Raw genomic sequence first — 12,873 nt, forward strand, 5'->3', positions numbered from 1 at the left:
CTCCCCACTGCTCTGAATTTCTAATTTTCTTTCTTTACTGGAAGTGCAGTCTCTGCTCAGTGTTCTTAGAGGTGCAGGTGGGAGGGAAGTAATCTAAGGGAACCTTGTAAATAGTGAACGAATAGGTTCATAGGCTTTTCAGCACCGAGGTTACCCAGTGCTGCCATACATTATGAGGCCAGGGATGGGTAGATGCTGGGGTTGGTTTGCTGGAGAGCTGGCTAGGCAGCTGGGTGAGAGTTGAGCTCTACAAGTACAGAATAGGAGCAAGGGATAACTGGGGGGAAAAGGAGGGAAGGTGGGCGTTCATGAGCTAGTGGATCACAGAAACAGTTAGTTTGGAAGAAGCTCAATTCTAATGCTCCAGAGGCTGTACTGGACTTGTTTATGCTCCCAGATTCACGCAGCCTCAATAGGTGACCCCTACTCTCATCCTCAGCCAGATGCTGAGCACTGCAGTTAGTGCTGCTTACTGGAGAAGTGGGGATAAGGACTAGAATTCAGTGTGGCCTCTATCACACTTGTTGCAGTGAGACTCAAAGTAGCTCCAACACAAAGGTCTGACCCAACCATACCTACCTCCTTAGCAATTGTCCACAGAAGGCAACCTAGAAGCATGGGGGAGTCCATGCCTGGTAGGATGAACTGTGACCAGTGCGAAACAGGAGACAGGAAAGAGAAAGCAGATAAACTCCTCCTCTTTCCTACCTTCCTTCCACCCTCTTACCATCTGAGCCACCATCATTCCATATAACTTCTTCAAAGACAACCTGGCCTCTAAGAAGCTGGCAGTGTTTTCTTATGAGGCTGTATGCACATCTCGTTTTGCCCTCTCACTACCTGGACTCATTTTCCCCTTTCCCGTGCTCTTCCTGCCCTGGAATTGTAAACCCCAATAGAACATGAGTACATAAGCTTTTTCTCATGCTGTTTTCTAGAAAACCTAATGCAAAGCTAATGCAGAGACCAAGGCCAACCACTGTATCTGGAGGAATCAAGGTAAACAATGGACAACTCAGGTCTGGTGAAGCTGGAGTCAAAATCTGAGGATGTAAGGAATGAATAAAAAGGGGGGAAGGTTCCAATACCATGGATAGCGATGGGAATTCAAGGTTGCTGTCCTGGTGGAGTTTCCAATCAACAGAGGAAGATATTAGTTAAATGCTATTATCACATACATAAATGTATAGTCATAAACTGTGTGTAGGAAGTGAAGGGAAGTTGCATCACATGGTGCAAGGAGAGCCTACAAAAGTGAACTTGATTTAGTCTGGGAGTTCAGTTAAGTCTTTTCTGAGAAAATGCCATCTGGGGTGACATCCAAAGGGGTGGGGGTGAGAACAAAGGGAGGCTGCTCCGGGCAAGAGGAATGACAGGACACCTACACAGGCTCTGTGGTGAGGGGGAACATGCTCAGTTCAGGAGAGCAGAAAGGATTTCTCCACAGAGAAAGATGCCTCCCAGCCTTGGTTTTCATACTTAAAAAAATTTTTTTTTTTGAAAGAGAGAGAGCACAAGCAAGGGAGGGACAAAGGGTGAGATAGAGAATCCTACGCAGGCTCCACGCCCAGTGTGGAGCCCGATGTGGGGCTCAACCTCACAACTGTGAGATCATGACCTGAGCTGAACTCAAGAGTTGGGTGCTTAATCGACTGAGTCACCCAGGCACCCCTCAGTTTTCATACTTAAAAAAAAACTCAACCTACAATAAAGAATGTATTTTACATCTTAACCTAGTATCAATACAAATATACAGACAGACATACCAAAATAGAAGTTTCATTACATGATCTTTATCTTTATGGGGTTTTCCATAATAGCTGTGAACAATGAAACGTGTGTATACTTGGAAAGAGTACTAGCACTAGAACAATGTGCCATGGTGTTCACCACAGAACTGTTCTCAGTGATTTACATACATACGATGAAACATATCAAGGTAGATACGTAGGTACCAACATGGAAAGATGTACGTACTACATTATAAAAAGGTATAATGTATATAATCTCACCCTGATTTGTTAAAAATATTTATATATGAAGAAGTCTATGTGCAGAAAAACAGTTGAGAAAAAAATATAAACTAGAAAAGGTGGCTATTCCTCAAATTACAGGGGATTTTTGTTTTTCACCAGCTTTTATATTTCATTATTTGCACTTTTGACAATATTTGTATTACTCTTTCAATTGGGAAAAATAATGAAAATAAAGTTAAAAGAAAATGACCAAAATACCTTCAGATGTTCCCTGAGGGTGCCATTATAGGTGAAGTGAGGTTGTTAGTTTACCAGAAATTCAGTGGTTTTGGTTACCCAAGTAGCAAATTATACCAAATTTGACTCAGCTGGCATATTAAGTTTTAGCTTCATGTAATCATTTTTAACCTTGTGAAGCAAAGAACTTGAACAAACCTTAGGTCCGACTTTCACTGGTGCCACTCTCTTCTTCATGGCCAAGAGATTCAAACCTGGGAAGCAGGTGGGCAAATGTCATCAAGTGATCAAAGAACCATGGCTGGGACTGGAGAAAGACATCCAAAGGCGAGTTGCTCTCTTGGGGAGAACCTCCCCAGTTACTGTGCGCCTGGCTATAAGGAGGTGGAAAGTTCATCAGAAGTGGGAAGCTTTCAGTAGCAGGCTTTTGTCCATCTATTTTGTCCATCTATTACTTGACTGCTTTTGCAAAATACTACAACAAATCTGGAGACTTACATTTGGCCTCATTATTTAGATAAAACAAGACTCTCAAAACTTGAGACAAAACAATGCTGGGCTATTCCACTGCTCTCCCTCCCTCATCCATCTCTCCCTTCAACACTGCATCTCTAACTTTAGATTTTTCTGCTAGGATTGACCTGTCACATGACATGGACTATATAGCTGTAACAAATTCTCCAGTACATGAGAGGTTTCCCCATAGTATTTAGATTGATAATTTATTTCCTCTCTTCTGGGATAGACGTTTCTCCTTAAAAATACTGGAGAGGAGGGGGATTATAATCCTTGTTTAGATTCTTGAGATGAGCTAAGAGAATAGCAAATCTTTTCGGGGGTGACATTTAATTTCTAAAAAGGTAATTTTTAGTGCTGACAGGATCAGAGTCTGCTTATCCTACTCTGCCTCTAAATAATAAACTCAGCCTCCACGCACAGAATCATCCTCACCATATAAAATGAGTGAGTGGGAAGAAATCTATATCTTTCTTCCTGTGGAACAGACTGCTTTGGCAATGAGCCCAGTCATTCTGAAGTTCTCCATGATCTGTTATTTAAATCCAACTCATTATGACTGATTTCAGGCAGGAAGCCAAAATGACAAGACTGACTAAATACGTATTTTTGTTTTTTCCATTCTGTCCCTTCTTTCCATCTCTAGTTTTAACACAAGTGCTAACTCCGAGGTCAGGATTAGAGGTATAGACACCTCAACATGAGCACTCCATTAATGCAAAACCAAGTATTCCAAAGGGTCTTTTGGCTGCAAATGAGATGGGATGACACCATATTCTGAAGTAGATAGCAGCCAGGCTTAACTCCAAACCGCCCATGATATTTAACTTAAAATATTCTGTGCCGCAGTTTAAATTCCAACTCCCCATGGCTGCAGACATCCTCAAAAGATATCATATTCATTTTTTGTCTCCAGTACCTGGCACGGGATCTCATGGAGGTATCCAATAAATGTCTTCTGAATGGAACTTTTAGGTCTATAGGCCCATGTTCTATTTTTTCTTGCATTCTACAACCATGGCTGTTCAATCACTTCTTAAAGCTCTTCTATGTTTGCTTATAGTTCTTTTACAATTTTATCTGTGTTTAACCCATCTGGAATTTATTTTTGTGTACAGCATGTCAATATGATTCTGCCTCAATATGAAATGCCACTTTTAACACACACTAAATCCCCAATGATTTTGTTTTTGCTTTTTTAAAGTAGGCCTCACACCCAGGGAGGAGCCCAATGTGGGCTTTGAACTTATGGTTCTGAGATCAAGACCTAAGCTGAGATCAAGGGTTAGCTGCCTAATGGATTGACCCATCCAGGCCCCCCAAATCCCCACTGATTTTGAATTGGTTATTCTACCGTTTTGTTTATCTCTTCCTGTGCTATTACCATACTGTTTAAATTATGGCAGCTCTTGACTATATTTTATATCTGGAAGGACAAATTCCTTCATATTATTCCCTCATATTATTCTTTTAAGGTATTGTTTTGAATTTTTTTTACATATTCTTCCAAATAAGTTTAATATTTTTTAATTAAACTGTAAAAAAAATTTTTTTTTTTTTAATTTTTGAGAGAAAGAGAGGGGCAGACAGAGAGGGAGAAAGAGAATCCCAGGCAGGCTCTGCGCCACCAGCACAGAGCCCACTGTGGGGCTCAAACTCACAAACTGTGAGATCATGACCTGAGGTGAAATCAAAAGTCGGATGCTCAACCGACTCAGCCACCTAGGTGCCCTGAAATGTTTAATTTTTAGCTTAAGTTTAAATACACATACAAACAAAAGCAAAGCTGATTAGAATAACTAGATTTCTGCCAAAAGTAGACATATATAATAATTTTTGGAGGACTCATCTTTCTACAATACCATGTCTTCCAATCCAGGAACACGGTATGCCTTCATGCTTTCTGCTTTTATTTTATATTCATTAGTAAAGCTTTACACATTTTGTTCATACTGATCTTGTACATTGTAAGATTATTTCTAGGTATTTTACAGTGTGTTGTTGTAATAAATGGGAACTGTTTATTCCATCATATTGTCTAACATGAGTAAGGAAAACTGGATTTTAGGGAACATTTTATATTCAACTATTTTTATTAAACTCTTTCATTAGGTATGTACTCATCCAATCAACATTTATTGAGTACCTGTCACATGCTGGTATTAAATACAGGGTATTTAAGTATGGCACAACACAGATATATATTATGGAATATATTTTGCTCTAAACCTTCCCCTGCCCCCTCAATAGCTTAAATGAATAAAACTTTTATTTTTCTCACCTAACGTGAAGTCCAGAGGAGGCAGTTCAGGGCTGTTGTGTGACTCTACAATGCCAGGATGGATTCAGGAACTTTCTATCTTTCTGTCCAGCAGTCGCTATTGAGTGTTTGTCACTGTCTGACCTCCAGCACTTCCGGCATTCTGTCTGCACTCCAAGCAGGAAGGAGGGCAAGGGTACCGGATAAGAAAAGTATGATAGCTGGTCCTGACACCCACTGTTTCTAGCCTTTCTAGAATCCCACCCATGACTTTTGCCTACACTCACTGGCCAGAACTACACCACGTAGACACATCCGTGTCCATTAGTCACATTATCGCTCCCCTCAAATCAGAATTCTTTTAGTTAAGGAAGAGGGGGAGAATTCTGAATAGGCATCTAGGCAGGCCCTGCCATGACAAGACAAATTCCTGCCCTTAGGGAGATGTTCAAAGAATTTATACCCACTGGTAACCTTATTCAGTTTGGGGCTGTTAGTACAGTTTTATGCTGCCGATTACCAACTGACACTTCCAGCCCGGCTCTCTTCCCTGAACTTCAGAAAGAGCCTGAAAGAGCCAACTGCTTATTTGGCATCTCCACTTAGATGTCTAGTAAGGATCTCAAACTCAACTGGTCCAAAATAAAGTCCTTCACCCAAACCGTCCAACACAGTCTTCTCCATGTCAGTAGATAACAATTTCATCCTTCTGGTTGCTTAGGCCAAAAACCATCCTAGACTCCAGTCTGTCTTACATCTTATATCCAATACACCAGGGAATCCTGTTTGGCTCTGTGTTCATCTTCCAAATATATCCAGAATCCCACCACTTCTCACCATTTCTACCACTAACATTCTTGTCCAAGCCACCGTTATTTTATGCCTGCATTACTGTGACAGCCTCCTAAAATCATTATCCACATAGATAATTCTTCCTGAAGGTTCAATTCCCTGACTTCCTCTTTTTAATGTTTATTTATTTTGAGAGAGAGAGAAAGCACGTGAGAATGAGCAGGGGAGGTGTAGAGAGAGAGCGCGAGCGAGCGAGAGAGCAAGCGAGAGAGAATCTCAAGCAGGCTCCGTACTGCCAGCACAGAGCCCAATGAGGGGCTTGGACTCACCAACCATGACCTGAGCTGAAATCAAGAGTTGGCTGCTTAATCCACTAGTCACTCAGGAGCCCCTTGACTTTCTCTTTTCTAATGATCTTATCCTTGGTCTTCTACCGCTGCTACTTATTCCTGTGATCATCCCCTCCCCTTTTTATAATTACCAAGCACTGCAACCCTGAAAGCTGTAACTTCAAAGTTAAGCTTCCCACTGTTGATGGCCACTCTTTCATCCATTATGTCCCCTGTTACCTCCACTCTAACATTCCTCCAACTCCATCAGGACCTACAATCATTAATCCTGTGCTTTTTCACTGCCCCTCATTTTCCCATTACACTCTTTCTTAAGGAGTTTAAATTCCATGGTCAACAATTTCTTTGTCCACATTCCCTCAACTTCCTTGCTCTTCTCTCCATTTTACTCACTTGACGAACTCCCAAACCTGATTAGATCCACCTCACCACCTGTGCCCATCCAGCTGATGGGTGGAAGAAAATTATATAAGCAAGTGCACTGATCTTCCACTTGCCTGACCCTTAACCTGCAGTGGAACATTTAACATTGACTGGAAGTCACACTCTATTTCCCTAGGCTTTTCACTCTTTTCATCCTTTTCTTTCCTTTTCCTTTCTTCTCACACCTCCAACTCTCTTTACCCCTGATCTTCAGGCTCCTATGATGACCTTCCTTTTTATTTCAATGAGAGAAATAGAAGTGACCCAAGGAGACCTTCTATGAGCTTCCATCATCACGTCCTCCTCCCTACGTCTGGGCCCATGCAATCTTCTCTCTTGTTAAGATGGACACACTGTTTGTATTCCTATTTCAGACCAGTCACTGTGTACTAGATCCCACCCAGTCTCATCTACTCAAGGGTATCATTCCAGCGATTCCTCTCGGTCTCCCGTCTCAAATTTTCCTGTTTTACTAGCTCATTTCCATTTGTACATATTATTATTTCTTCTTAAAAAAATACAAAAACTCTCTCTAGACTCCCATTTTCCCCTGCCAACCACGATATGATTTCTCTTCTCGCTTGACAGCCAAACCTCCTGAACAAATTGTCTATATTCAAAATCCCCAATCTAACTCCTCCCACTATTTACCAATCCCATCAGGCTCTCACCCCTACCATTTATCAGAAACAACTCTTGTTAAGGTCAGCAAAATATCTATCTAGTTAACTTCTGGACATCTTCCACATTTCAGTGAAACCCCTCCGAAACATTTTTTGACATTTCTGACTAAGTAAACCACTCTTTTACATGCTAGCTATCATATTGCTTATCCTCAATGTAACTTTATATTTGCATGTGATTTCTCAATTAAAGATTCTTTTTTCCTCAATAGACTCTAAGCTCCATAAGGGCAGGGATAAGGTCTATTTTCCCATCATAACTGTATGGTCAGTGTCAGGAGGCCACCAATAAATTTTGGGAGAATTAATGCTTTATTACAATCATGCCCATTTTAAACTTGGGAAAAGGAGGCCCAGAGAAGTAAAGATACCAGCTCAAAGTCACATTGTGGATTATCAGTAGGATAGGGACTAGGATTAGTTGAACATACTGACCACCAAGCACCATGCTACTTTCTAGGGGTACATGATGAATGAGACATGCCTCACTTTTCCCAGTGTAGGCCTTATAGAGCTTCCACCATGTTTGGGCTAGAAAGGACCAGCCATGCAACCCAGTTCAATATCAAGCTCTTCTTGTGTCTACAAAGGCTTAGCTACCAGGTCAACAGAGATGCTTCAAATGCTCTGGTTCCTGCATTTAAAGTGGCCAAGGAGAGGACCTCTTCCCCAAAAGCATCTGTTTGACCATATATGGTGATAGATGTTAACCAGATTTATTATGGTAATCATTTTGAAATATACGCAAATATCAAATCATGTTGTACACCTGAAACTAATATGATGTTTTATGCCAATTATGCTTCAATTTAAAAAAAAAAAAAGCATTTTTTTAAAATTACATTGCAGGCTTCAGAATAAGACCCTTTGGGTGCATATCACTCATCCCTGATCTACAAATTATGAACCAGGAAGAACACTGGAAGGAATAGGAAGGTCAACTTAAAGTACAACATTAAGGGGCGCCCGGGTGGCTCAGTCGGTTGAGCGGCCGACTTCGGCTCAGGTCATGACCTCATGGTCCGTGAGTTCGAGCCCCGCGTCGGGCTCTGTGCTGACAGCTCAGAGCCTGGAGCCTGTTTCGGATTCTGTGTCTCCCTCTCTCTGACCCTCCCCCGTTCATGCTCTGTCTCTCTCTGTCTCAAAAACATAAAATAAACGTTAAAAAAAAATTAAAAAAAAATAAATAAAAAAAAAGTACAACATTAAGATCCATTGTCTCTTAAAGACCAGTAACAAAGAGAGAAAAGCATTTCAGAAATGAAACTGTCAGGAAAACAGGCCTTCAGTTATACAACTTTTAAGGGACCTACTGCCTTAAAAAAAATCTACGTACAACAGTTGGAAGACTGCATATTTTGAGCCTGGCAAACTACCAGGCAGAACTATCAATAAATACAGTCCAATTTACCACTTTGTAAGGGACTATATTACTAAGGTGATCATATGACTTATTATGCACAATGGGACAGTTTGGGAATAAAAAAGAAGCACTATTAAAAATCATACCAGGACAAATGAGTATTTACTAGGACTGTTCCAGGCAATAAGCGCAGGACTGGTTACCCTCTTTAGGAACCATCTTCCACTCATTACACATGGAGAAAACCAGGTATTCATTCAGTCATGCAAATGACTCCATTAAGCAAATCAGCCAGAGCAGCCAGAATGGACAAAACACCAGTCTAGTATGGGCTCTATTTAAACAATTTTGACCCTGAATGGGCATGCTAATACTCACCATCTCCACTGAACAAAAACAGAGGTAAGAGTCACTTGCTTTATCTACTTGTTTTTCTTGCCCCTTCATACCTGATCTATAGTCAGTCTTTAGGAAGGCCATTTCTTCCCCCCTTTGAAGTTTAATCTGAATGCTTAAGAAAGAATATATACCCTTCTGTGCTAAGCAAAGTCAAACCGAATGCCATCCTTCCAATTTCCAGAGGCTTCCCATATGTGCCACATCTTTAATCAAGATGTACTCCTAGGTCATTCACTGAGTTAACATAACAAAAACAAGGTCACCAGCCACAGAACTTTATTGTAGGGGTCGATACATATATCCTTCTCAGAAATGTTTTGAGCCATTCACTTGATGGTTATGAACACATCAGGATCTAATTGGCCTATTTTTTATTTACTTGGCAAGAGAAAATCATGAATCAAGTCCAAAAGACCTGATTTAAAAAAATCTGTGAAAAAGGGAGGGCGAAACACTGCCCATCCTTCTGTGTCAAGAAACATCGTACAATTCAGATGAAGAAAGCAATTCCATACAAGTCCAGCAAGGCAAGCTGGCAAGTAGAAATGAAACAATTTGTTATACAAAATGCAAAAGGAGTCTAAGATGAAATACAAAAAATAAGATTTGGGTCAAAAAAATCATTACTAAGTAAAGACCATAAGGATGTCTATTAGTTGTTTTCTTTAAGGGGAAAAGAAATTGAGCTGTTACTTTTCTATTTATTCAGAAAGAAAAATAAGGAAAGCATTTGAAAAATACTTCTGATATTGAGTGAATTCTTTCTCACCTGCTACCTAGAATTCACAAACATCTGACTTATTCTTGCCCACCTGTAGAAATGAGGAAATAAAATCAGTATTTGACTTTTAGTACGACACTCACAACACCCGAATGAGGTCCAGAGTAATCCTAGATCGGGGGATGTCAATGTTGAGTACTTGGACTTCCACTCTTTCTCCAGGGCCCAGTCCAAGACTCCTTCTCTTCTTTGTTTTAGAAAGTTTTGCTTCTGTCACATTTCGTATGGGAATCAGCCCTGATCTCCCCACTCCTATATCTACAAAAATTCCAAACAGAGTGGCATTCTCGACTTTGCCTGTGAGAACTGTCCCAACCTGCAGGTCTTCCAAGCAGACTATGCTTCTCTTGAAATCAGGTTTATCAAAATCTACAAGGAAACAGGAAAAAAAGACAGCGTAAATAGTAGGTCCTGTACCTCCTAGAAACAATATGCATTAGTAAATAAGTATTTACCACATGTCAGTTACATGCTGGACCAGGAGTAAGCATTGAGAGGGGCCATGAAAGAAGCTGAAACCCAGGCCTACCTTCAGGGAAAATGTATCTCAGCTGGAGAAGCAGCATTCGCATAGTAGGAACGGTCAGGAGAATTTACCTGAACACTTTTTTCTCTCCAAACTCTATCTTGCTAACATGCAAACGTTAGCAGTACACACAAGGACCGAGAAGAATAGAGGGTCTTGTGTTCCTTTTTATGAGGAGGTGATGGGAAAACATCTTTGTTCAATGAATACACAAGGCCAAATGACAAACACTGAGAAAAGTAAGATCTTCCCCGATAGAAGATGGGGAGTTTTCCCCCCAGTTCCTGAATTCTCAAACTGTTTACAGGTGGTAGAAAGTATGTCAACATTTGGTCAAGTGTAGATGAAATTAAAATGTTCTCCTCTCTCATTTCCCTTCATGAATTTGGGATTCAGGAATCAATTTCCATCCATTTTGAATATATTTACCCAATCAAAAACTTAATAGATTCTTGACTATCTATGGCTCAGAAACCCAGATCGGCCAGTACCTAATCTTCTTTCTCCTCCTTCAATTCAATTCATCAAACATTTATCAGCTCCTGTCCACACACTCTGCTGGGTGCTAGAGCTACAAAGATGAAGACACACAGATCTCTGCTCTCAAGTTCCTTACAGCCCTCTTTTCTTGTTCGCCCCGGTGTATGCGTACAGTGTTCGTTAACACCATTCTCCCAAAAAGTGGGTATTAAGCGTGCCAAGGAATCATGGCTCTAGTAAAAACAAAACAAGAACAACAACAGAGGTTTCGTGAGGGAGAAGGGTAGAAATAAAAGTCTAAGTGGGACTCTGGGGTTATCTGTGGATTCCATTTTCCCATGCTCTTCTTGGCCCCCTTTCCTAGGATTACTGAATGTTGATTCTAATAACAAAGAACATTCTATGCTTGGATCTCCTTTTACCAAGGCCTCATTTTCCCTCCACCCATCCCACTTCCTTTTCCTCCACAGCTGTTGGCTTGATCCTGATTACTTGTTAAAGCTATCCTTTACAGTTGTACTAACAACTGGCCACCTCTTGGTTCCCCTCCCCCAGTCCAACCATCCTGAAATCAAGTTTGTTTTTCTTTTTTTAATTTACCTTTTGCCTGTAAAATAAAAAAGCCCTCTTTAAACCTCAAATCTCATTTTCCTCATAAAAAAGGAATATGCAAAAACGAATTGATTCTTTAGATTTTCCCCTGACACCGAAGTAGTGGATTCCAGAAGCAAGAAACCTGTTGTAATATTACACTGGGCAGCGACTGTGTCAAAGCAAAGTGAAACTGAGTCATTGATCAGGATCAGAGGTAGGATGGTCTTGAGGTCTCACAGGCATTGTTTTTATGCTTGGAAATTCTTTTTTCTTACAGAGGTTCAGCTGCCACAGATTCCCCAAGGGTTCCTGATCAGCTGCTTAGTTTAATTTTGCATGGAAAATCAGTCAGGAACTACTTAACATGTTCCTGAAGACAGCCTGGGCCACTGAGAAATCAGAAAATCCTCCATGTACCAGGCAAACATTAACACTTTGAAGGCCAAGCCTACATAGTCAGTCTCCTGTCACCGGGCTGCTTCTGACAAACCCAAATTATAGGAACTAACTAGCAACCAGAGTGTTAATAGAAATAGAACTGATCACGCCACTCAGAAAATAGAAGACGGGATGGGTACAGGGAAAGAATGTGGCATCAAGGAAGGGAATATTTTTGAGAAGACGGAGAAAAGAAAAAATGTAACATTTATAAGTACTGTAATGAGGAAATATCCAACATACTAACTGCCTCTTCTCAAGGATGACTGTTTGCCTTCCCACTTGGGGATATTTTTAGTATTAAAATAAAAGTTTTCAGACATTTTGAGAATTGTGACTTACACTAGGGCAAAGGTCAATTCCAAAGTGAGTTTAAAAGAGACTTATTTGAAATTTCACTTGTCACACTGATAAAACACTGCAGTAACTGGTAAGCTTGGTTCAGAGCCCAGGTTTTCTGCTCACTAAGGGCATGACAAGGTGAGGACCTCTACTTAGCAGTTGGTTGTTTAATTGAACCCTATAATCTGAATGTCGATCTTTGCTCTTAGTCTACAATGTAACTAGGATAATGGAGCAATCAACACCAAGACAGAAGAATGAAGACGGACAAGAAAACCCAGTACAGGAGGCCTGCAGCTAGAGAGAGAATAGTTCCCAGTCTTCTATATGTGGTGGTCCTAGGCATACCAGCCTCGTATCCCACCAGGTTTGAGAACTGCTGCTCTCCCTGGTATCCTGCTAAACAACAGAGAATTCACATACAAGGACGTCAGGACTCCAAATGAAGGTGGATCTGTCTACTGAAACATCCACTTTGGACGGACCACCCTGGGGTCTCCTACATTTTTGTAATACATCTTACTGTGTATTTTTTCTCTAACTTAAAAAAAAAAGTAATTTCTGACTTACAGAAAAGTTGAGGGCATAGTATAACTCACTGGGTGAGTTTTTCTTCTAAGTTTATTTATTTTTTAGTAAGCTCTATACCCAACGTGGGGCTTGAACTCACAACCCTGAGATCAGGAGTCACTTGCTTTTCCAACTGAGCCAGC

At 40.7% G+C, this 12,873-nt stretch overlaps 1 protein-coding gene across 15 annotated transcripts in view; it reads right to left on the reverse strand.

Annotated features, from left to right (window-relative positions):
• SRBD1 (S1 RNA binding domain 1) overlaps window positions 1–12,873 on the reverse strand; it is a 226,676-nt gene that overhangs the window by 19,541 nt on the left and 194,262 nt on the right. For 5 of the 15 annotated variants that reach the window (XM_045055088.1, XM_045055095.1, XM_045055086.1 and 2 more), the window contains 2 exons: window positions 9,864–10,149; window positions 2,412–2,587 (listed from right to left, as the gene is read on the reverse strand). In XM_045055088.1, coding sequence (XP_044911023.1) covers window positions 2,413–2,587; window positions 9,864–10,149 — 461 coding nt within the window. In that variant the 3' untranslated portion in view covers window position 2,412. Of the gene's footprint in view, window positions 1–1,773; window positions 2,588–4,618; window positions 5,162–9,258; window positions 10,150–12,873 lie in introns of those variants that run through there. The other 10 variants (XM_045055090.1, XM_045055089.1, XR_006596143.1 and 7 more) reach the window with 9 other exon arrangements.

Source organism: Felis catus, chromosome A3, assembly GCF_018350175.1.
Source record: "Felis catus isolate Fca126 chromosome A3, F.catus_Fca126_mat1.0, whole genome shotgun sequence".
In the NCBI taxonomy this organism is placed as follows: domain Eukaryota; kingdom Metazoa; phylum Chordata; class Mammalia; order Carnivora; family Felidae; genus Felis; species Felis catus.